The following is a 25,666-nucleotide window of genomic DNA, read 5'->3' as shown; positions in this document are numbered from 1 at the left end:
TACTCTGCCTACTAGTCTAATGTTAAGATCAGAATTCGTTTCATCCCACTGCCTCATTTTTAAGGCCTAGAGAAATACTCATAGTAGCCAAAATAATCTGACTCTTGAGCTCATTTCAGTATTTTCCATGTTTTTCAACCAGCTGTCAGATGAAACCTTCAGCATTTGTAAATGATTGTTGAAACTTTAAAAAATGCTAGAATCTCACCATTTAAAACCATGCAAAAGTGCTCTATTATAAGCATTTTTCATCATCTTTAACAAAGCTTATATTGTTATTGAAAATAGTATACTTGAAGCAAAGGGTATAACTTCAGTACTTCAGATAATGGTGCACCAACAGGAATACCACAGGAAAGACCACTATTGCCTATAAAGGTTAATTAATTTAAATCCCCTTAAAGTAGTCATGAAGGGATACGTATTGATTCAAGGTTCCCAGATCTGCATATATGGAATACAGTCTGAATACATAAACCTAAACTGTATCTATATATGAAAATGAAGTTGTTCATTAGTAAATGGAACCAAATTGCAGGTTGCAACAAATTTACTTTAAACATCAGAAGATTTGGAGGTGTTCCCATTGTGATTGTGAGCCTGAGAACTGTAACAATGCATTCCTCAAGTAAAAACCTGACCTGTTCAGAGAAAATATGGAAACCCAGAAAAAGATTCAACTCTGATCTATTTGGAAGATAAAATAAGCCTGTGATATCCTGTTTGCTCGCCAGGGAGTCATACTTATCATTGAATTGCTACAGCTAGCCAGAATACAGGTAGTTATATATTCTGTATGATCCAAGTCTGTAAAATTGTTCTCATCTGTTGACTTCAGCAGAGATGAATGAAAGAAATTAATAGGACTGCTGTGATCCAGGTTCTTCCTGCAATGTGTAATGAGCCCAGGAATATCTGTGTACATCATTCCTGTCCATTCCAGGAGTTCCCAGGGCATTGTGCAAACCCTACGGCAGAGACATCACCATAACTACAGCTGCCAAGTCACCCCACCGTCTGGGGCCAACTGACGGTTGCTCAGCAGGGAACAGCTACATGGTACAGGTAACTTGTATCCATTTGGTTGGGGACCCTCTGGTAAAAGGGAGGGGGGGGAAACAGGAAAGAAGAAAAAAGAACAGAACTAAGATGGAACATTTCAGGATGGATGGGGAAGATGAGTCCTGTTCCTCACTGAAACTGTCCAGAGTCTCTTACCTCTGTCCACGTCACACGATGTGTTTGGACAGCTAGGTGAATGGCTGGATGTGTTATCCAAACACTGAGTAATGCTTGTCACCGCTCTGCTGTGACACTGACCAGTCAACACGGCTTCCCCTGGGCATCAGCCACATGTGATGGAGGCAGAGAAGAACGAATCTGCCTGAATAATGCCCACGGACAATTCATGTTGCTTCTTTGCTGCTGTCTGGACTGTCTTTTCCATGTAGTCTCCTTCTTCAGTCCTTACTCCTGCCTGTTGCTTCTTGCTCTGGAGTCAAGGCCATGAGTTGTTTTAATGGGCGATTTCACAACAGGAGAAAGCAGCTCCCTTTTCTTCTGGAAAAGGTAGGTTTAAAGGGCCTCCTCAAAAGGATTCTCTTAGGTTTTCTAATTACATTTCTAGGTTCAGGATGGGCAAAAAGTATAAATTAGGCAAAAGGCTGTAATATGCAAAACCTGGAAAACATCCAAACCTCCCACACTTAGCATTTTCCACATACACCTTCCCCCAAAACTCCACAGCTTCATCGCTAAGATTAATGCTTAGTTTCGAACTTAGTTGTATGTGGCAAAGAATCCAGCCTAAAGCTAACTGAATGAGTACCCAGCCCTTGGGTAATTCAGTAATCTCCAAACATGCCCAGTAAGGCGGAATGGAGGGGGAGAGCAATAGATTTTGTAATTGAAATGCTGTCTGTCTCCTAAGGTTGACTAAATGAGTTAAATTATCTAGGCCTTTCAAATTGAAGATTAGCATTTACATCTTCAGCCCCAAATTATTTATAAGCAGTTGCAGATGATGGCGCGCATGTAGAAATACCTCTCATGGTAAATACTGCCTTGGGCACAGACTAGTCAGCATGGAGCAGCAGCTTCCATATAGTTTGGAGTTACAGTACTGCAAAGAGCAGGTTGCAACAACCCAACAGACAGGAGAGGTGAGCTTCTTGCCTCTGAACTGGAAGGATGCAACCTCCCAGTCAAGTACAACTGATCAGATAGAACAGTTCTGGAAACCATATTTATTCCTTTTCATAGGAAAGCTAAGGACCCCTGTGCTCAGGACATACTGATGTGGACACCTGACTTGTATGACAGTGTCTTGAAGAACGCAGCATCACAGTTGCACAGGAAAGTGGTCTGTCCCTTGCATATCTGGGCTGCTTTAACAACATGCCATAAAGGTGTCTGGAGTAGTGCTTCTTTCTCAACCTCTGCCTGTAGGCTGTACCAGGAGGCAAGAGTGCGATAAGAGTAAGTGCAGTGCAAGAGGGTAGACCACACTCCAACACCAGTTTGTTGATAACTGGACATGGGTTGATGGCATTCTGTTGCTTAAAGTCCTGCCTTGCAGCTCCATACTACATGGCTGATTTATTCAAAGGGTAGTATGGAGCATCACTGGGTCTTTGGGTGATTGTGCAGGAAAGCTGAGGGCTCTTCTATCCATAGTACCAGTAGCAAAGTTGGGGTCCTCCATTGCTGCCTTGGCTAGGACTGGTCACTGATCATGACCCCAGGTGGGGTGCTGGAGGCACAGGGCTCTCCCTGTGGGACTCTTTTCACTAGAGGGAGGTGGACCCCTGCCAGCAGGTCTGAAAAGAGGGGTCTTTTGCTCATTATCTGCATGTATATTGCCATTGCTGGTTTTGCTTGTCTTTATGACTGTGCTCCCCCTTGCCTAATAAAGATCCAGGAATGCAAGTGAGTGGTGGAAATCCATCTCTTTAAGAGCTCTCGGGGAGGATATTTTAGTTTTCTCAGGTTTCTAAGTGGAGATTGGAATTTAGTCCTTTATCAAGAGGGGCCATGGGTACATTAAATCCAGACGTTTTCCTCTGCTGTTAACCACCTGGCAGAAAGGTTACACTAATTACATCAGATGTATTTTCTCAGATTTTCCTGCTTCTATTATGAGCATGAGGCTTATGTCAGAGGAACCAGTCTGACGGCTGAGAAATGCAACCTCTCTTATCCATGTCTCACTTCCCACATTAGCCAAGTGACAGATCCTCATGGAAGGCAAGGTCTGGAGATAGAAATAGGCTGGTCAAGGGAGATGAGCACAGAGCCCCAGGTCCGTATGCACAGGGCAATGAGTTGACAGGCACTGTGCCAGCAGTGTGCAAGACTATGTGGCTTGGATTTTGGCTTAGTAGGAGCAATGAAAGTAATTTTTATGCTGTGCAAATGGCTCTCCACCTTCCTCCTAATGCCCAGCAGACATTTTTAGGGGTTGCCATTGTGAGAATGATGGGAATGGTGAAGTAGATGTTGTCTTGGTGCGGAGTGGGAGGAAGAGAAATGAACAAGAGGTGGGAAAGGCCATGTTTATGATACTGAAGATGAGCCTTCATATCCCCCAACAAATCTGTGCCCCTCTATCAAATGCCACACTGTGGCTAGCCATCATCTCAAGCCCTGCAGTATGACTTATGGGAACTGGGGTATTTGGCCTTTTATGAGTTGTGTAGTATTCACTATTTTTTTGCTAAGGGTGCAGCAAATCTTGAACATGTTAAGCTGTGGGCCAGGCTTTGGTGGAAACTGACAGTGCTTGGATTTTCCTGGAAAACAGTGTTAATTCTTATCTCCATCCAAAACCAGATTGCCCAGAAGTGAGAGTGGCAAAGCCAGGTTTTGGTAGGAAAGAAAACCATTGTCATGCTTGAAAGAGAGAAGCACAGTAAAAGCTCACTATTGAAAAGGGAGAAAAGTAAAACATGATTTAACCTTGTTCTTTCAAGATGAGACTCTGGCATAAAACTGCATTGTGGGTTAAAACTTTTACATTTAAAGACAGGTCTTCAGACATGCTCCCACCAGATGCTTCGATAGATTGGAAATGAGCACCAGGGAAGAAATATGGTATTTTCTTTACATGATGCAACAAGATGTTGTATTTCCTGGCCACATGTAAAATGAATTTACAACGGAAACATGCCAGAAATGCCTGAGGGTAATGCTAGCCATAGCAGAACACTGAGTCTTTCTTTTTTTTTTTCTCCAGCTTTTAATAATGGGACTGAATGTCATTTTTTAAAACAACCCCAGGATGAGTGGCTGGAGAGGGAGATCAAGGGTCCATATTTCATAAGGCACATCAGGAAAAGGTTATTGTGTAAATCAGATCTCATATGCACATACGTCCTCTGCCACACATGCTAAGATAACTCTCGAGGTTATTTGTTGCAACAGACCCCTGTGGTGATGACAAATTGAAATTAATATTATTACTATGAATAATTGCATCGTTTTCTCTGATCCTCGTTATTCTTGTTCTCTGCTAATACATGCATGTCAGTGCTAATTGCTGGAGTGACTGTAAACATTTCACATGGTCTGCAGTGGGTAGGTTTAACATCCTCCAAGCAAAGGGGAGAAATACACTTCAACTCTTTTTTTGGCCTTGAAACTATGCAGCTGATATGCAAAATATTTAGGCACGGGGCTATCTGATCTCTGTTAAGGTCATTGTAACCTATAAAAACACTCCTACTGATTTCGTTAGGCTTGATGTTACACTGAAAGGACCAGAGCAGTCAGAGCTGCCTGTTAGTACAAAGAATGGAAAAGAGGGATAACCGATCTTGTAACGCATGTACAATAGTAAATTGACCTGCACCGAGTCCTGCATGTCTCAGAGGGCTGAATGCCAGTGCTGAGCAGTAGGTGATAAAAATCCATATGGCGAGAAGAGTGGATTCAGGTGCTGATTACGATAGTGCAAAACCTCCCTTTCAGCATAAGCAAAGCCTTGCACTTTATGCAGGGAACAGGAGAAAACATCATTGAGGAGTAAGTTGAGAAACCTGGAAGATCTTAATGCCATAGGGCTTTTTGCCTTAGTGTCAGCTTCTCCACACTGATGCACATATGCTTTCCTAACCACAATGCTATCCGAAGCCCCCATCTTGGTTAACATTTCATCATTCACACTCCGGGAATTATCGTTTCCTCTAGACATGCTGACAAAGCTCATTGTTTATTGCTCACAGCATGTCAGAACTGCTGGTTTTGCTTTGGACTGCAAGATGTTTGGAAAGCCACATGCTTTTTCTGAAGCCGGTTCCATCCCCTCCGTGCCAGCCTCAGCTGCTGTGTTTGCTTACGCCCAGAATGCCGGATCCTGTCCGCAATGAGATAGAGCAGAGGAGAATGTCAGCTCAAGACTGACCAAACAGCACTGGATTTCATGTAATCATGGCCAAATTCTTCCTGGCAGTCACTTGTACAGCCTTCCCGAACCAATGGGTAAGCCCATGGATAAGAGTGAGCCAGGGAGGGTGTTCTGGAGATGCTCATTATGCTGTTCCCCATACCCAAGGGAGATTACAGCTCTTCCTGGCAGCAGTATTGCCCATGGATGGATTATAACAGGGGAGGAGACCATGCACCACCCCTTCTGGAAAAGGAAGTGATCTTCAGCAATGGCTCTGTGATCTAGGTCTCCCTGTCCAGAAATGGGGGCAATATCCAGCTGCTCATTGACCTGTTACAACACTGCAGTCACGAGTGGTTGCTAAATGTTGCAGATGGAGAAATGCAGATCATTATTTATTAGGTACTGCATTTCATATGACAGGACAATACCCAGTCCTATGGATGGTTACATCTGGCTGCACAGTTAAGCCCTCATTTCAGTACAGGAGGAGCGAGAGCTGAGTTTTTGATGGAGGCTCCATTTCTGTCTTACAGGGAAAGTCCTGAACCACATAATCTGATCTCCCCAGCTAGAACTTCTCCTGGATGACCTGTCCTGCTCAAAGCAGTTCTGCAGGCAGGAGAGAAGATGCATGGTACAGGAGCTGCCTCAGGTTCCTGCACATGTACTGAAGCCACCTAAATGCAGGCAGGGAGGGCAAGTGGGCAGATGTATGTGATGAGTGGAGGCAGAGTGGCTGGAATGGACCAAGCTATAAGTCCAGCACAGCATCAGCCAGGGGTTGACCTCAGTACATGATGGTTTATGGCCAGAAGTGAGCGGGGCGATGGCAGCACTCCCTGTTACATGGGGCAGATGTGCTCAAAGGCACAGGGTACATCCTTCAACAGGATGTAGGTATCTCTGCATGCAGTGATTGCTCCCAAGGTTGGGTTGCTTCCCCCATGGTAACCCCAAAGAGACTATTCCAGGCCAGGAAGATGGGAAGGAAAGGTGGTGGGTTTGTTACCACTGGGAAATCAGAATGTGTTTCAAACAGTTTTTGGGAGGGCAGAAAATTCCTGAGGGTCACTGGCACTCATGACAAACAGCAGCTTGACCACGAGCCCATAGGCAGGTATGTGTTACTGGGAGTGCTGTCTTTCCTCGCTCCCCACCAGCACCTCACTCTGTCTCACTTTGCTGTGTTGGCCTGACAAGCTTCTGCAGATGTGACCTGTCTCTTGGAGCTTGTTGTCCCACATTTTATTTGCATCACACTGGGTCTGTCCAGGTGATTAAACAAAAGGCATCTTTTTTATTATTGTTGTTGTTTTTACTGTGCAATTGCTATGTCCTTTATTAGGGCTTTGCTTTTCCTGTGAGGAATAATCTCTGGAAACTTGGATAGGATCCTTTGGCTCACACTAGAAAAGGTAATAAAATCCTGGGAACCCAAAATGCTTCTCTGTTGTTTTCACCAAACATCTCTTCCCATCTTGAAAAATGTGCGTCTCTGTTCTCATTTGTTTCCTAATTTAAGGAAAATTTCTTCCTAACCTGCCAGCTTTTCTCCTGTCCAGCAGACCTGGGCATTTGAGCGGCTGTGACCACATGCTCAGAGGGCTCACAGGCCTTAATTCTCTTCCCCACCACACTTCTGATTCTCTTCACAGTTACAAGGAATCCACTTACTTTCTCATTGCTCTGGGTTCTTGGTCTGCCACCTTATCATATAATATTTAGTTACTTTTTCAAAGCATTTCAAATCTCCATAGGAATGCATTATAAAAGTGCATTAGTATTATTACTATTCTCCATTGTGTAACTTTGAGAAATAGCTTATGTAAGGCTGGCTCCTCTATCCCGTCACTCCAATCCCTATCCATTGTCCCAGTGCTGCTGCTTCCTCCTCCCATGACAGCAATAATTAAGCTCTGGTTTCCCAGTACCTCCTTAAGGCTCCGACCCAGACCTTGGGGAATAGTCATCCAGTCCTCTCTACATCAGTTCAGAGACTGGGAGCTTTGGATTCAAAGATCCTGCTGCTTCCCTCTGCACCTCTGTCAAACATGCCTGCATTAAAGTCCTACTCTGTTTTCAGAGGCTCCAGAGTTACTTGTATGATCTCAAAGCCCTTTTTTTCTGGCATCTCTAAAGTACCCCATCAACAACAAAATTGGGTATTTCCTTACAACTATGACTTGAGTTGTACTGGAGGACATTTGTAACCTTTTACCCCCATGCTATCCCAGATTTTCACAAACCAAGTATAGTAGGACTAGAAGAGCAGTCAGGCAGTAACCTAAGTAGAACGTATTCCAATAGTATGGTGGGAAGACTGAAGCTCCCGATGAGAATGGCATAGCTGAATGCTGATGTGCTACTGACTGTGACCTGCTTTCTCTGCCACAGCATTTTTCTTTTTAGTAGGCATTTTGGTTTTGGTCCTTTCATTTTCTGTCACGCCAAAGCACCTACTTTCAGTGAGATAAAAGCCTGTCAAAACAGTAGGTACTTGAACTAACAACACTGTGCAGGGGTTTTCTCTAAACAGGATGGTGACAAGAATTCAAAGGCCGCAAACTAGTCACACTCCTCCATGCTCTTTCTCATTTTTCTCTTCCTTCTTTCCTGAAGGATATTGGTCCACATCCTTATCATTTTATGTGAAACAGCTGCCAGGTTTCATGCCAGAGATGACTGCATTTCAGAGACAAGCAAATGTACTGCTGTACTGCTGCCAGTTACTGATCTCATGTACATTAGCTTTGGTTTTCCAAACGGCTCCATTGGACTTCAGTGATGCAGTTCCAGTCTGACCCCAGTGGAAAAGAGATCTGAGCCCATTCCGCTATTTTTTGGCACTCAAAATATGTAAAGTATGTCTTTTATAACAATGTACCCGTACACTTCTGCCATCCTGTTAAGTCCTGCCTCAAACAGGCATTCTCTCTCTCTCGTAGCCAATTATTTAGACAAGAACTGGTGACTAATAGGAGCAATTTGTAGGTAACATGCTGTTCTCAAGTGACCAACAGCAAATTGCTAATGACTGGCATTAGAATGACCATTCTCCAAAGAGGAGTAGTTGAAAGCCCAGTGTGCACAGCACTGATCACATTTAACAGCAAAACAACCCTCCCTCACACTGGCACCTGCCATTTTTCCTGGAGACTCCTTTTGCTGGTACATCTGCAAGGGCAATTTCACTGAAATGCAACAACCACGTATTTGTTTACCTGAACATGAGATGTGATTTAAAACACTTCAGTAATGTGACCTTCTAAACTTGATGGACAAAATATTAAAGCCCCAAATGCACTATAGGGAGCAATTCTGTGCTGCTCAGGAGGTGGATCATAAGGCTTAATAGATCGTTTCCATCTCTGAAATTTCTGAGTTGTGATGAATGGAATTTCTTAGTATTTGAAACAGGAGAGGGGCACGTTTAAAAAGACTGGAGAGGACTGCAGTGTAAAATCTTTGCACTATAAAAAAGGCAGCCTTGGCTTTTATTGCCCCTGTGGGAAGTCCCCTGTGAACCAAACAGCAACTAAATCAAATAAACATTTCTGAATTATATCCATCTTCTCTTTCACTTTGGAGAGTTAAAAACCCCCAGTAATTTATTGAATTGCCTTTCATAGTTATACCTGCAGATGCCTTTTGAATTTGATAGCAAAACCATTTAAACTCATAGTGTTTCCCAAATCAGCTAAATCCATTATATCACCTGTGCCAGTTACTACATTTGTAGGGCAGTAAACAGTGGCCTTTATTGTTTGCTGTTCATGGGGCTGTGCATAAGAATGAGCTTAGTCTGTCTCCAGAGATATACACCTACCTTACTGGCACCAGAAATATTATACCAGCTTAAATCAGTTCAAGCTTTCCATGCTGTCACTGCCTCTCTGTTTTGATATAATCTCTTCTGACTGCTGTGCTGGTACTCTTTGAGTCCAGGCCCCTTCTCTACTTCTGCTGTTTAAGAAAAGTAATTTAAAAAGTGCAGCTTAGGCATGTTATGAACAGTTAGCAAATTTCCACACCTAGGAAGGTATGTGGGCTCAGATATCTGCTTTTCTTTGCAAGCAGATGGAGAGGTGAAAATCCTTATGTGGGCTTGTCATATCCTTATCTCAAACTCTCCAGAAGAGAACGAAAGTGAAGGCGAGAAGGTGAATGATCCAGACATCAAGTAACTCAGCTCTTCTCACAGGCAGTGAAAGTTGCTTAGAAAACCCAGGAAAGAAGAAAAATCTAGGTAGATACAGAGCACTGCAGTTTCAGCAAAGGAGATACATGAGGTGTGTTAGGGCAGAGCATGGGATTAGGGCAGAGCCAGCCTAAAGAGTTTTAGGAGAAAACCCTGTAGAAGCTCTGATGAAGGTATGTGCACTGCTTTTGGGGGGTTGAGGTCTATGGGGAAAGCATCAACAGCTCCTACCTCTTGCATTTATTATGATCCCTCTCATCTTTCCCTTTATTTCACACAGTCCTCTTTTCACTCTTTCAGTAACATGTCTGGGTTAATTCTTCAACTGTTTACATGTCATAGGACCATTAGGAAATCATTCAACATGTTCTGATGTGATTGAGGAGGTGGAAGTAGCCATGTGAACAGCAGGCTCTTGGCAGACCCATAGTAGCTTATGGGTCACAATTTGAAAACCTTTTGATGCAAGCACAGCCCAGGCCATTTAGCAACAAGAGCTCCTAGAGAGTCTCCTCATTCAAGTGACTGAGGCTTTCGCTAGGAACAGGAGAACATGAGTTTTCTTTCTGCTGTTTTTTGGCAGCTCTAGGGAGGCGTGACTGGCTGCTTAAAGATATTTTCCATATTGCTTATCTTTTCTCTCCTTCTGAGTGCCACATGGTCTGTCATTTCTCTCAGCTCAGATATAGGCCCCAGGGGGACTTAGTCTATGAGTAAAACACAGAATTAAGCAACAGTGATTAAAACTAAAAAGTTTTAGGCATACTGCTGTAGTTAATGACATACTGGTTTCAAGTGCTTTCCCCTCCTCTCTGTCCCCCCCTCTGTTATGAGCTCCAAAATGCCACTTGTCATTCAGGTGAGCTATGCCAACAGAGGATGGATGGAAGGGTTCCACTGCACAGCATATCACTAAAAACATTTTGTAAAGCCTGCCCCAGCTGTAGCCAAGAAACCTCCCTTTTCCTGGTCCTACAAGATCTGTTAGTACAGCATGCCAGAGGAGCGAGAACTAAACTCGTGCCCCCACTGAGCAAACATTATTGTTTCTTTTGGCAGCTGGTACTCACTGGCCGACCCGCACCTCCTGCTTCTTGCTTTGTGGGGCTGTCTTCTGTGGTATGGGGAGGAGACAAAATTAACGCAGGAGGGACAGGGATGAGGGGTACAAGGAGCAAGTTTATTGGCAATCAGGCCTTGCTGTTTCCAGGTCTTCCCACAGGAATGGTTTTGTGGCTAAGTTAAATCTATATTGTTTCATTTTAAACATGTCCAAAGCTTGACTTCAGCTTGAAATGGCGTTACTGGTGTGGAGGTAAAGCCAGTACCTTGATGTTATTTCAACAAAACCTTCTGAAATGCACATACATTTCCAGTCAGCTGGATTCTTCCTTTTTTGCTGAATAGTGAACATTCTTTTCTTCCCCTCACTGTTGTCCTTGGCTGTAGGAATTGTACTTTCCACTTTCACAAAGACTGTAGGGGCATTATGAATGCCTGTATTTTTCTTGAGCGGACCTTTTGCTTTCTAACAAGACGGTTGCACTAACTCACCTCAAGCAAGTTCAGCACTAAGTGCTGTAAAGCACAAGGTGCTTATCTACTTTGCCTGTGTAGCTGCAGCTGACAGTGAAATTCTCCTTTGTATTTTCTAATAGCGTGCCATGGAGAATGGTTGAAAAGATGTCATGTTCTTCTTCAGTCGGCTGCATGTCGACGTGGTAGACAAAATGATTTCTCTACAAACAGTACAAAATTGCTTTGGGCTCCTCAAGGAAAACAAGAACACAATTACTCGTTGTTATCTGTCTTAGCAAATTGTTTTCTCCACAGTTACAAGTCAAATAGCTTAACTGGAAGCTTGCATAGCCAGGTATTGGTATTGCAAGGAGAGCTGGATAGCATTTCACATTTTCTACTCAAATGACAAACTTTGATTACTATCTCCTGTCAGCAGTCTCAGCAAGAAGGAAGTGTCATTATTCCCACTGACATTGATAGGGAGAGGGAAGTGATTTTTCCAGGGTCACCCTGGAAATGTCATAGGGTGGACTGCAGTCAGATTCAGGCCCATGTTTTGGTGCTCAGCGATACAGAATGCCAAAGCTCCTTACTTAGCTACAGAATTGTCAAGATTTTATGAACCCATTTTAACATGGATTTCTTCCAATCTGAGACAATTAGCCACATGCATTTTTCCCTTTATCAGTTTATAAGCTAATGAAAAGAACTGTGACTTCCCTGCATTGCAAATACCAGAAGCCACACGTAGACGACTGCAGTTTCCCCTCTCTCACCTTCCTATACAACAGCAGTAGAATAATGTGGGACAGCTTTCCATTTAACATTCCAGGGTTGTACCAGGAGGCCTGTATTGCAGATGCCATCACTGCAGATGCCCTGATTCAGTTCAGACTTTTGAAGTTGCCCAGGAGCTTGGCCACAAGTCAGTGACTGACAGCCCAAGACACGTGTTCCCCTCGGAGGCAGTCTGCCTGTGTTATTTCTTCCATCTAAAGGCTTAGCTACTTTGAATTCTGAGGTTTGCCTTCCTCTTCTCCTTGTTTTCTGTGAGGATTCATTTTACCTGGCTTTAACTGTCTGACCAGTAAGAGCACTGCCAAAGTCAGCCATTTCAGCTCCCCATGTGCTGAGCTGTCTTAGACATCCTCGCTGGGGGAACACCCTAGGTGGAGGAACCTCGCTAACCAAGTCTGACCAAATGCAGGTTTTATAGTTAGCACAAGCCAGGTAAGCTGAGTCACTGAGCGAACAGCCTCCTGACACAAGAGACAGTAGCTGTCTTCATTGCTTCAGCTAAGTGATTTTGAAGGCTTTAGGATGCTATTGGGACTTTTACCGAAGACCTTGTCCATACCAGTTTTGAGGTTGCACAAGGTCTTTGGACTCCATACAAGTCTCTTCCACTGCTTGAATTCAATCCCAGTATCTATTTGGGATTTCTCTTGCTGCAGCAGGGAACCAGTGCCTCTCATCTGCTTGCTGTGCCCCTCTGAGGAGAGTCTGGCTCCCATTCTCAATAACCTCCCCCCAATGGAAGACAACAGCTAAGTCCCTCCATAGCCTTTACTTCTCCAGTCTAAATGAACAAATTAGATCCCTCAAAAAGGGTTAACAATGGAGTGCCAAACACTTTTTTGATGACTTTTAGGGTGAGATTCCCCGAGTGCTAATTCCCTATTTTTAATTCCATTTATTTATTTATTTAAAATTTCAAGTATTGACAAAACTGATGAATGATTCTCAGCTCTGAGAATGTACTTATTGAGGCAATGAATTCTCCCTGGATGACGGTAGGCACTTCAGAAGAGCTGATGTTGTCCTCAGAACTAACTGCAGTAGAAAAGCGGGATCCCACCAGGGACAAATATCCCTAAACGGGTGTGGGATCAGGCTCTACCCTGGTGTTTGTGTTTCGCAGGACGTGTTCGTCTGTGCATGTTAAATGCTCGTGGGGTCAGAAGGAGCCTGAGCCGCTTTGGTGCTAATCCAGCAGGTCTGGGCAGCAGGGCATGGGCTCACCTTGCTTTTGCACATGCATAAAACTTTGCTTAAAACCTCCTGGCGTTTTCCTTCTTGGAACCCCAGGGCAGCGGCATGTTCCTGTGTGGGACAGGACCTGCTTCTGCTGCCCCCATGGCTCCTCCGAGCACCGGCGGCTGTTACCCACTGCGGGTGCGGGCATGGAAGGAGGAGGTGTACGGGTGTATGGGGTGGCTGCTGGCCCTTTAAGAGAGGCCGGGGCAAGGAGCGGTGCCATGGCAACGGCTTGACAGCCGTGACCGGAAGTGATTGGCGGGTTAGAGGTCGCCGGTGACAGCGGGAACATGGCGGCTGCCCTGGCGGCGCTGGGTGCTGGCGGCGGCGAGGCCGCTCTCCTCCGGGCGGCCGCTCCTTGAGCGGGGCGGGGTCCGAGCCGAGCGTCTTCCCGCCGCGGTGCTGCCCCGTGTGAGGTGAGAGCGGGCGGGCTCGGGCGCTCCGTGGCAGGCGGCAGGTTGCAGGCCGCTTCCATGGCGCTTCGCCGCTGGCCCGGCCTTGCCGGTTCGTTCTGGCCTCTCTCACCCGCCTCCCGTCTCTCCGCAGGCATGGTCGGCGCGCTGTAGCAGGGCTGGGAGCCGCGGCGATGCCAGAGGAGGAGCCGCGAGAGCAGAGCGCTTGAGCCGGCCTGAGGATACGTTCAGTGTGTGTGAAACGTGTATGTTACCGACAGCGGGGGTTTGGTGCTGCTCTTCAGTTGCACCTAGAGCAACGAACGGAGGCTTATGCTAATCTCATCTTTAGTATCGCTGCATTTGGGAAGAGTAGAGCCTCTTGTTCTGACTTGCACATACACCAAAGTCAGTTTTTGCCAACTGTAGCTGTGTAGTTTCGCGTGTTTGCTGTGTGTGTTGTCCCTTCTCCCATCCATGTTGTCGTCTAGACTGCTTCCTCAGCTCGGATTGCCCTCTGGCAAAGCTAAACTTTGACCCGAATGCTGTCTTGTGTAAGAAGCACGGGGTGAGTGTCAGAACAAGGCATGTAACTGGCACAACCAGGCTGTTCAGAGCATTACTCTGGCTGCAAAAAGCTGTAGACTGGAAAAGATGCTAGAATTAAAACTGTGTGTGCAGCTTCACAGTTGTGCTTATGTGAATTCATTGTGATACAGGACTTGCTTGTCACTAGATTCCTTTTTTAAGCTTTAGTTGTGCCAGTGGATGGAGTGGACTATGCTTGCATGACGGGTAGTCTGCTTTTTGGTTACTACAGCTTACCATATGTCACTCCATAGTAGCTTGTTTTGAAGACACCACCCACTCTCTGCTTTTGGACCTTTGGACTTTTTAGTAGTAGTTACCACAGCAGTATTTTAGTGTTTCTCAAGCACAAACTTATTTCACTGAAACACAGATTAACAGATGGTCACCACCAGCACCCCCCTTCTTACTTTACAAATGAGGAAACTAGAATTAAAAATAAAAGGAGAAAAGCCAAAGTATGTCTTAAATTGAACACAGAAATCTGAAACAAGTTGTTGGACTTTGTAAACAGATTTTATAGTATCATGTAATATTCTGAACATGAAGCTTTTGTGGCAGCTGTAATACCTGTCTCCTCTGCAAATCAAGGTGCAGTTTAACAGCATGAATAGTGTGGTCAGTGTGTGGGCTGTAGCTGAAGAGTGTGGTCTCCCTCCTTCACCATGGTTACACATGGTTATGGGTTACTGCTACTCTCTTTGTAGTGGATTAATGGTTGGATGATTTCAGGGACAGTTGATCTAACAGGTTTATGGGGATGGCTCTCTGTCAGATGGAAGTTATTCCAGTGAGTGCTCTGATATGAACTGAGAGCTGTTTCTTCTTCTGCACTAATGTAAACCAGCTGTGGCTTAAGTATAATGTGAAACTGTACCTTGAGAAACCAAAACTCATTATTGGCCATTCAGAAAATCAGGGCTACATAGAAAACTTCTGTAAAGTTTGGATTTTAAAAGGATTAAAAAAAAGCCAGCTATGTGTAAGGAGCGTGGTAAGAGTGAAGGAAGTATAAGCCTGCATCTTTCCAGATTGTTTTCTCCATTCACTTCATGCCACAGAGCTTCTGTGCTGAAAAATGGAAGTCTCCTAAAGTGTTATTTAGACTTCAGGGGCTGGTCCACCATGTGTACTCAGTGAGGCAGGAATTTTGAAAGGAAAATAATACTGTATTACAGTAGGATACCTTACTGTAAAAACCCAACTGAACTTGTATGGTGAAACCTTGATTCTGGTATGTTCCTCAGTCTTGATGAGTTTTGCTTTCTTGGAGTGTCCTCCCCTTCTCACAAAAACAATCTGGAAAGAAAATTGGAAGTGTAATGAGGTGTCATTTTCACATTCACCTGGGGTTTTAGCAGTGTAGGGCTACTTGATCCAGCAGATCTTTTCTGCAGCTGCTCAGGTGGCAGCCTGTCATGGTTCATCTGTTCCTGCAGTCTCTACTTCTTCAGCAGCTATTTTTAATAATGCCAGGCTAGATTCTTAATCACCTGAACGGTCTCAGGTGCAGATCCTCTCGTCCTTCTACTCACTTTGTATTTGATTCTATGCAGGACTTCTTACTGTAGAATTTCTGTCTCTTAATTTTTGTTTAGACAGTCTCATTTATGTCCTTTCTTACCTGTCACTTGTCCTTCCATGTGCTGTTGCCCAACATGCCCCTCATCTCTGCTTTGCTAAAACACACCTTTTCTCTGCTGCTTCTTCCAGCTTCTTGGAACATGCAGAGTCTTTGTGTCAGTTTATGCTTTTCTCATCCCAGGTCATCACTTTTGACCTATCTCTGTTTTGCTTTATCCTCCTTTCTTTCCTTATTTCATTCTCCTGTTTTCCACTTACTCTTGTTCAAGGCTGTCCTTTCCTTCTTCCATCAGGTTGTGATGCTGAAAACACACAAACAAGATCCCTCATGTTCTGTATGTGATATTGAGTTCCATGATCTGGTTTAACATTTTATTAGCTAGGGACTGAGGAGAACTGGCTTGTTTGTGCTGTGTGTGTGTTGTTTGGTCAGATAAGAGCTGGGAGGGGGAATCTAAGAGAGGGGAAAAACAGAACTTTAGGAGTTGACTTTTTGTAACAGGTTCCTGCAGAGTGTGGGCAAAGGCTTGCAGTTTGGTTTTATGTGACATTTGTTGATCTGAGTGAAAAGTAAATTGCTGCTGAAAGACAATTCTGCATTATCATAGAATCACACAGAATGGTTTGGGTTGAAAGGGACCTTAAAACTCACCCAGTTCCAACTCCCTGCCACAGGCAGGGATACCTTCCACTAGATCAGGTTGCTCCAGTCCCTGTCCAACCTGGCCTTGAACAGTGCCAGGGATGGGGCAGCCACAGCTTCTCTGGGCACCCTGCCTCAGGGCCTCAGCACCCTCACAGGGGAGAACTTCCTAATATCTAATCCGAATCTCCCCTCTGTCAGTTTAAAACCATTCCCCTGTGTCCTGTCCCTATCTGCTGTTGTCAAAAGCCCCTCTCCAGATCTCTTGTCAGCTTCTTTAGGCACTGGAAGATGCTGTAAGGTCTCCTCAGAGCTCTGTCTTCTCCAAGCTAAACAACCCGAACTCTCTTAGCCTCTTCACAGGAGAGGTGCTCCAGCCCTTGGAGCATCTCTGTGGCCCTTTCTCTGGACTTGTTCCAACAAGTCCATGTTCCTCTTGTGTTGAAGGCTCCAGAGCTGGGTGCAGTTATAAAGTCCATTGTTGCTGCTGCAGGACACAGTGAGATGTGAGAGAGTAGTGTTAGCAGACTTCTTGAAACACAGACAAAATGTCTCTTCTTTTTCTTAGTCTTTTTCTCTTAGCTGAAATAGTTTGCTTGTGAACTTGGTTTGCTGTAATAAACTTAATTTACTCAATTTGCTTGTGTTAGTGTTTTTTACATGCTTGGGCACTCGAAACTGGGGGAATCTTTATTCGTTGATACAAAACGAATTGCACACTGGGTTCACACTCTGTCATTTCATGAGTTTGAGAAAATTAATTTGCTGTTAATTTGACCACAGGTTTAGTTTGGGTTTCATTGTTTTATGGTTCTTTTTTTTTTTATTTGGCTGAAACAGAACTGATTTTTTTTTTTTCATCTTGCTCCTTTTAGACATGCCTTTCCAAGAATTTTCATCTGTGATAATAAAACTCCCATAACTCCTGAGGGTTTTTTCTTTGGGCATCCTTTGGTATGATACCTGCTATTTATGTTATTTTAGGTATCAAGGAGAAGGTATTGCTTTCCTGTCAGTGGTTCTGAAAGGTACTGCTTAATCTCAAGTGCCTTCTCATTGAATTTATGGTGTTTTTGTTGTATTCAAGGCATCCAGCATATCTTACGTTTGAAAGAAATCTGTATCTCTTTGTTTTGTTCTTCAAAGGTACCATGAATGAATAGACTGCATGATAAGTCTATACTAAGCAGTTATGTGGATCACACATTGCTTGTAGAAAGAGGATTAAAAATGCTGTGGTCATTTATGAGATTGCTGTTTGAATCACAGAAGTGTTACTCTAAACGGCAGTGTCCCCAGACATGCTCACAGTTCCTGGATGCTTTCATATGATAAGTTGTTTTGTACTCCCTCACCAAATCAATGAGAAGACAAACTGGTTGTAGTCACGAGAGTGATAAGATAACCAAACACCCACATTTTTATAGGAGAGCAAGAAATAAAACACAACTAAGCGATTCATTTCTCTTGCTAAATCAAAGAGAAGCAATAACAGGCAATGCAGGTGCTGGCCAGTACACTGGTCCTGACTTTTAGGCAGGAATTGAGTTCCTTTGATTTCCTGGAATCCTGTTAGTTGTATCAAAATGGTAATGGTTGTTATAGTTCAAGATTTAACTTACTATTCAAAGTTACTGGAATTTATTATGGTTTAATATAGAATGAACACACAGATCTAGGGTTATTGTGCAATCGTATGCATATATATGTATATAAAATTTTGTTTTAACTTTTGCACGGTCAGTATGATAATGATTACATCCAAATATAAATGTTAATTGTGAAGTAACAGGAAATATGCTTCCAATCTATTAGCAAGATCCTCTCTGCTGTTTGAAGGTACAAATGTCACTGTTTTGCTACATGTGAGATGTTGTGTGAAGTACCTCGTGTGACCACTGGTGCAGTTTTAACGGTGAGAAAAGTGCTGAGAATCCTCTGTTCAGATTGATCTCAGCTGTTGGAGAGTTGGAGGCAGTAGGTGACAGTTTCAAACCCTTTTTCTTTCCCCAAAGAAAATAATGTGTAAGTAATTAATTCCACATCACTTGGTAATTTTCCTCTTAGGTTTCATCACGGTTACTGTTATCTAGTGCTGATATTGATTCTTTAACATCGATTTCCCAAATCTTCACGCAAGCAACAGTCTGCAGCCTGCATTTGTTCAGATCAAGTATTAGTGTTATGTGTTTGAATTCAGAAGATAATTGCATATCTTGCAAATTAATGTCTGTTTCAGCTTGAAACATTTAGAAATCCATTTTAGTTTCTCGTAATTACAGTGTTTTAGTCAGACAGGCATCTAAACTTAGGACAGCACTTTGGCAGTGATCTGCTTGTTTTTCTAAAATGAGCACAGTTTCTGTGGTTAAATTTTCCTTTCATTTAAATATAGATTTTAATCGGCGTAGGCCAAACTTTTCCAACCATGTTTAAAATTAGCTTAAGCCATATTTTGGAAAGTATGTTCTCCTAATGTGATTTAACTTATATAGAAAAATGTATGCAGAAATGGATGTTTTCAAGCTGATTAATGATTTTAAATTTATTTTTTATTTGCAAAAAGGTTTATAGACTGACTCAAATATGACTTGATACTAGTAGTGTCTTTATAAGAAATACCACTGAGAGCGCTTCATGCTGTGCTTCTGAAATCTGAAAGGTAGCTGTTCAGAAAGAAACTATAAATTCCACTTATCAAGCAGCTAAGTTACATAAAACAAAGTAAAATGCTTGCTGTTCTTCCAGACTTTCATGCAAGTGTTGTTTTGGAGACTACTGATGTTTTCAATGGTCGCCTTGTACTTCTTTAGGCAGGGTATAGTTACCATTTTCAGTTGGTAAGTTGTCGTTATAAAGAGATGCATAGCTAGTGTTGAGCTTTGTGCAGATATTCAACATTGTACCTATTCTCAAAGAGAAGTGGGAACAAGTTTTGAGTTGAATCTTTCAGGTGGCTATTGCAGCTTCCTCAATTAGTGCTAAACATTTGGTAGTTTAAGTTTCTAGAAAAGTATTAAAAACCCCAAACAAACAAAAATCAAGCAAAAAGTGCCCTCTGAACTGTTACCGATTTTATATCTTAATTTTTACGCAAAGGCAGGGAAAAAAAGGTTTTTGCTATACCTAGAAAGTTTTGCAGTTGGCAGAAAGTTCAAAGATCATGAGAGTCAACCTGTCAGCAAGTTTCTCTTTGGGTAGACTGTTACGACTGATCACAGGTCAGTTGAGATGCTTCCACAAAGAACTGGGAGGACACATGTTGTAAGAGGGAGATGAGTTGTGTGGATTTCCATTCTATGGAATGCAGTGTGTTTTGACATGAGATGTGGCACACTGTTTCTGGATATGTAGAAAATGATGTAGAAAAGAAATACTGTCATGGGTTGGACATGAGAGTGTAAGAAATCTGACTTAGTTTTTCAGATGCTTTATTATTCAGATGCTAGGAAGACTAGGATCCTTCTAGGTTTTAATACTTAATCTTACAGTAATCATGTGTCTGCTCAGCTGATCAGTTCCCTTTTCTGTCAAGATCATGTTTGTTACTGTGATTTTAATGATCTGCCATAATGCAAAGAACACTGGTTTTGAGAAAGCTGATGCTCTGACAGTAGTAAGCAATAACAAATTCATCAGTGACTGGTAAATCTTACCTTTTTTCCAGTTGTTGCAGCTTGTGGTATTTTAACAAACTTAAATGGAACAAACACTTTTTAATTTCACTTAATGATTTTTCTTAACTAGGCTAATTCTTACCCAGAATTCATGTGGTACAGTGGGAATTTCTCAAGCGTTCGTCTCACTGATGAATGTTACGTGTGAATCAGTAGTTACGTGTTTTTCTGCTCATTGAAAAACAATTTTTAACTCTTCTGGTATGATAAAGCCAGTAGATAGTGATGACCACATGCTGATCTATCAAATCAACTTTATTCAAAGTGAACCAAACTGCTTACTGGCTTCCAGCTTTCAGGCTATGGTCAGAGCTTGGAGCTTGTCCCTGGTTCTGCTGAGTAAAGATTATGTATCAGCTGGAGTTGGGCGCCATGTGCTCTAGGGAGTCCTCACTTAGTCCTTTAACAAAGCCAAGGAAAACTACCGAAGACTTCTCAAAGAGCAAAAGAAGTAGAAGGAATACTTACCTGTTAAGTCTCTGTTGGGTTTGGAGTCTGTCTTTGTTTTTTTTTAATGCTCCACCTATGGAAAACCTCTTTCTCTTGAGTACATTTCATAGAGTGTGATGTGATACACTCCTGCCACAGTTACTGAGCCAGAGTTTGGTAAGGAGAGGCTAATCATATCCTTTCAGCCTCCTGATAGGCAATAGCTCTCTTCTGTTCTTCCCTCTTCAGTGTGAAAGCACCACTACATCTGTCAGCTGAACTAGTGAATTTCCTTGAAAAGAAAACAGTTTTAGCAATTTTTTTCAAGGTCTCTTGCCCAGGTCAGTAGATTTGTCCTTAGGACATGTAAAAATGATGCACTGCCAGTGCACTAATTTTGTGTAATTCATCATCAGATAGTGGGAACAATGTTGTGGGAATTGGCATGCATTTCACGGTTGGAAAGGGGATGTTTGGTTTGGTTTAATCTCTCTTAAATAATTGCAGACTGTTTAGGAAGATGGAATTTAATGTTCTGGGTACATTTGAGCTCTTTAAACTTTGAGGATAAACTGTTTTAGAACAGGATTGGTCTCACTGTGCTTTGTGCCGTCTCCATGAGATGGATAGATTTTGCACTAGAGTTTCCTTACAAAAATACTTGTGTGCCAGTCTGATTTATAACAAGTGTTTTGCAAACTCATCTATTTCTAACCACTGAATGTGACAAAGGGTGTGTCTCTCAAAATCATGGCTTTGGTCAGAGAAGTGTGTTCTGCTATTAAGAACATCGGGTTTAAGTTTTCACTTGAATACCAAGCTTTAAATAAAATCCTGACAGTTACCCGCTGTTTCCAGCGATTGCATGGGTCTACTGCTCGTTACAGAATGGATATTTCATTGTTTTATCATAAATGACTCTATCTTTAGATCCAAATTTCCAAAATTTGCTTAAACCAGTCATTTTTGTAAAAGCTTTCTTTGCAGAATGTTTTGGGGATTTTTACTTCTATTGTAGTAAAGATAGGCATTGTACTTACTGTATCTCAGCCCTATTCTGAAGAAAGAATCTTGGTCTCTTTCCTAAATATTGAGAAGCATTTAATTTTGCATCTCTGTTGGATACAGGGTTAGATGTTGAACAGTGTCAGGTCCACTAAGCAATAAAAAAAAATCCCACTTTAAGGCAATGCTTTAACTGAATAACACATCTTATTTAGGTCCTGACAGTGAGTAAAAGAGCTGTGTGTTTATCTTGTCTGCCACCTTAATAGCTCATGAATGACAAATGCCTGTGAAGATGTCCTGTGTTAAAAAGCTGTATCTTTGTGTGTTGCTATTGTAGTAGGTCATTGAAGGACCTTGAGAGATAACTGATCTGCAAAATTGAGACAAAGGCTCTGCAGTTATGGCAGTATGGAAATTAATTCTAGGCAAAGGCAAATAGGGCTTGAGTGGTCACAATAGGGATACTGCTGAAGTGATTGTTGATAACATGGGGATACGTATTATCTTCTGTTCAGAGGGAAGACAGCTAAGATTATGTTGTTATTGAAGTAATTTGCAGTAGACTAGTCTAGTGAAGAAGAATATGATACGATATGCAGAACGTGCATTAGAGTATCTTTGAAAATATACAAATAGCAATTATTTTTAATTAGAGAAAGAACCTTATGTAAAGTTTAGAGGATTCAGTAAGCTTTCACTGGGTCAGTCACATGTTAGCAAGATGCATTTTACATGTAGGCAGTGGCAAAAAGAAGTGGTGAACGTGGCCATTTTTTGTTCCTTTTAAACTTTATGTAAGGCACCCATAAAAATCTTCTAAGACTGATAACTGCACATTTTCCATAGCTTTAGCATGAGCACTGGGTGTGCAGAATTAAGCTTGCTTTCAGAACAAAAGCTACCATCATTGTAAGCAGTAAGCTAGAATGAGTTTGCGTATTAGAAAGAAAGATTCCATTTCCTGTCTCTGTCACCTCTCATTGTGTCTTGAAATGTAGAATTAGCTGAAAAAGGCATATTTACGACAGGCTTTTGTTGAAGTTTATATGCATGTCATTTATTCATAAACCTAAAATAAGCAAACCTTAACATTTAGGGAAACTGGTAGCTGTAGCTTTGGATTTCAGTGCAAAATATTCTCTATGTACAGTATTAACACAGGTGACAGTGTTTACTAGCAGCATCATAAAATGACATATTGGATAGGAAATACCCCAAAATGGAAAATAGTAGTGGCACAATGTTGTTGTATGTAGAGTTCCACAGGCTGCTGAATATTTTAGAATGGAAGTTTTCAGCAGTACTGAAAATGGTCAGACCTGGCAGAAGAGTAATATTTTAATGAATACTTATAGCATAACAAGAGGAAAGAGGAATTATCAGCAGGTATTTCTTCATCACTTAAAGACTGCTGTTACTGCTGTAGCTCCCCAGCCATTTAGCTAAGCGGTTTGCAGGTAGTATATATTACAGATTGTAGAGCAAATGCCTTTGTTTACCCTCAATATGCTGTAAAGTTCCCATTTCCGAGGGTTTTTGCATGTGGGGCCTTAGCTCTTCTGCGTGCAATGGGGGCAAGTCCTCCAGCTATTAAGAACTTGGGAGTTCGTATTCATATGGACGCGTACCCCCCCCCTCGCCCTCCCCCGTCCCGGAGAAGTTGCATCTCAGTGTCTGTCGTTCTTATGAAAAAGTCGATAAATAATTTTAATGTTTAGAGTGAAGTTATCAAGAACTTTGATTTCTGGTTTGGGAGCTATTTGGTACAGAACCATCAGTCTCTTGTTATTAATTATATGATTATTTTCTTGTTAACATCTCTTCCCCTAAGCTGAACCTTCCTGAGAGCTTTCGGTTTTCTACCAGGCATGTACTGAAGAGCTAGAACATAAAAGTGAAGTTCATATTGGGATGAGATCTGGAGAGAAGCAAAGTTGTGGGCAAGTATTTTTCCTTTTTCCAAACGTTAAGCTGCAGCCACATTGGTAATATTTCTACAAAAACATTACTGGGCTAATTTAAAGCAAAACTCTAGAACTGTTATAACCCACATGGCATGAAACATTCCTGCATTTTTTTTTTTCACTGGTGTATTAACTTCTTACACAGAAAGGAAATGAATTTTAGAAAGAATGTTATACATAAACCTTTTGAGACATTCTCTGTTAAGGAAATACCAGCTGTCAGGAAAGATGCAGCCAATATTGAGTTATATTAAAAACACTGTAAAGGAAATATTTCTTAAGGAAAAGTGGATTAATTAAAGCATTTTAACTATTTTTGCTCCGGAAGAAGGTTAAGGAAGTTCTACATAAGCCCCTTTTAAATGCAGCCATTATTAAAAGCCATGAATTTATTTTTCCAGAAGGAAGTTGACTTAGGTAAGTTGTTCCTTAATGTAGAATAAAGAAATATGCTGACTGAAATATAACTAGTAGGAGGGCAGGGGGAAAGAGAGAGAAGAAAGACTTGGGTGTTATTATACTTTATTACCTTCAAATTCTATAAGCTGGCTTACATTGGTTCTTCTTGATGGACAGAATTTATATCAAATGGAAATAGGTTACATTTTAGGATTTTCATAGTAACATCTTTATTTGAAAATGGGCTCTTTTATGGGCAATTATTAGCACTAGGAGGCATTATTTGGCTTCTGTAGAGGAGAATATTGAAGTGCACATAAAAAGGTACCTGGATCAGGCATGTGAAACATTAAATATGATAGCATTTACACTTTCTGTCATTCAGCCTAGCCTGCTGCCTTAAAGGAGTTGTACACTGAATACGCAGATTTATTGTAATAGTTTAAAACAGCAGCTTTCGGTTTAATTACCAGTTTGTTCTTTTCCCCATTAATTTGTTGATGCTCTCAGAGCTACCCTGAAACGTAGCAAATACAGAGAGTCTTATCTGTTACATTATAGACAATGCTCCAGCCTTTTTCTTTTTTAATTTATTTAGGTGAACAGAATGAAGGGGATGCTTAGATGTGATGCGACCTATTGAAATGTTGAGGTTTTGATTTTAGCATAAATAGTGTATACAGGAGTGCTAGGTCTTTGCCTGTTTTAAGACCCTACCTTTTCATTGTAATTATTTTCTGGAAATTCATGAAGATCAGAATGTTCTGGTTTGTTCCTTGAAAACATTAAAATTGCATTTCTTAAGTTTCATGATTGCTCGTAGAGATGAGCAGATGTTGTTTCCCCAAATTCTTCTCACACTTATCTTCAACTGCATTAAAATACCACCAGAAACCCAAGTACCAAATGATATATGGGCTAGATTTTTTAATGACACCCACATCTCCACATTTGAGCTGACAGTCTGTAATTTCATTAACACATTACCTCTTTTCCCCTTTAGAAAACTTGCTGTTCAGGATGGCTTCTATTTTAGGAATGCCTTAAGGATTTATGGGGTGGGGTCTGTAGAATGTGTTTTATTTTGCATATGCTTGATGTTGTACTGTGAATTGAATAAAGGGTTGAATAAGATGGTCATCTGAAGGTTTAAATGCCACTGAAGAACTGGATTTTTCTTTTTACTTGATAAGCAAGACATGTAATTAACAATAACTAATTTTGATCCTTGTATTGAATAGTAAGGTTTCTACCTGGGTGCTTATAAAGAATGCAGAGCTTTCACAGCTGCAACTGAAACTAATAGCAACTGTGAATTATGCTTCTGATGTACTGCACAGTGACAGATACTCTGAAAAACATTAGTCTGGAAACATTCCAGATTAGGCAGGCACAATTCATATACTTCGATATAATAACTGATAAATGACTGGCATATACTTTCAGGTAGTAGGATAATGTGTATAATATGGAGGAAAAAGCTAAAAATAAAGGGTTTTAATAGCTTAGGCTAATTTTAGCACTGTACTATGAGAAGGGGAAAAAGCAATACAAAGTAATTTCTCCCTGTTAGCCCTGCTGTCACAGCATGTGCATTGGGTGAGGCAGGGTTCCTGTTTGAAAAAACAAATAGCATGGCCAGGAAGGAACAGCCTTAATTCTTGTGTTTTGTAACTTCCATATGTTTGATTGTGCAGCCTCAGCATTCCAAATATTTTTTGAGTGTGCTATGAAGGTAACAATTCACTAACAGTGTTCTGGGTGGTGCTGACTGCCCTGATCTTTTAGCTGTGAACCTAGGAAACTGTAATCACACTGTGGATAACCCCTTACTAAA

The 25,666-nt window shown here is 41.9% G+C and overlaps 1 protein-coding gene and 1 long non-coding RNA gene across 6 annotated transcripts in view; both read left to right on the top strand.

Annotated features, from left to right (window-relative positions):
• The first annotated feature begins 1,150 nt into the window (after positions 1 to 1,150).
• Positions 1,151 to 6,032, top strand: LOC133210758 (uncharacterized). Its single transcript, XR_009725000.1, has 3 exons — positions 1,151 to 1,569; positions 5,223 to 5,478; positions 5,923 to 6,032. It is a non-coding gene; the product is annotated as an uncharacterized LOC133210758 (long non-coding RNA).
• Positions 6,033 to 13,404: 7,372 nt separating this feature from the next.
• Positions 13,405 to 25,666, top strand: part of LCLAT1 (lysocardiolipin acyltransferase 1) — a 118,267-nt gene continuing 106,005 nt past the window's right edge. For 2 of the 5 annotated variants that reach the window (XM_061350543.1, XM_061350539.1), the window contains exons 1-2: positions 13,407 to 13,561; positions 13,692 to 13,803. Coding sequence is in view for 2 of the 5 variants with exons in the window: in XM_061350542.1 (XP_061206526.1) it covers positions 23,378 to 23,406 (29 nt within the window). In the remaining 3 variants the exon portion in view is untranslated. Of the gene's footprint in view, positions 13,562 to 13,691; positions 13,804 to 23,297; positions 23,407 to 25,666 lie in introns of all 5 variants that reach the window. The other 3 variants (XM_061350542.1, XM_061350538.1, XM_061350544.1) reach the window with 3 other exon arrangements.

This window comes from Neopsephotus bourkii, unplaced genomic scaffold (genome assembly GCF_033783945.1).
Source record: "Neopsephotus bourkii isolate Nb327-2 ecotype Australia unplaced genomic scaffold, CSIRO-AGI_Nbou_v1 NB_518, whole genome shotgun sequence".
NCBI lineage: Eukaryota > Metazoa > Chordata > Aves > Psittaciformes > Psittacidae > Neopsephotus > Neopsephotus bourkii.
This window is presented reverse-complemented; position numbering and strand designations above follow the sequence as displayed.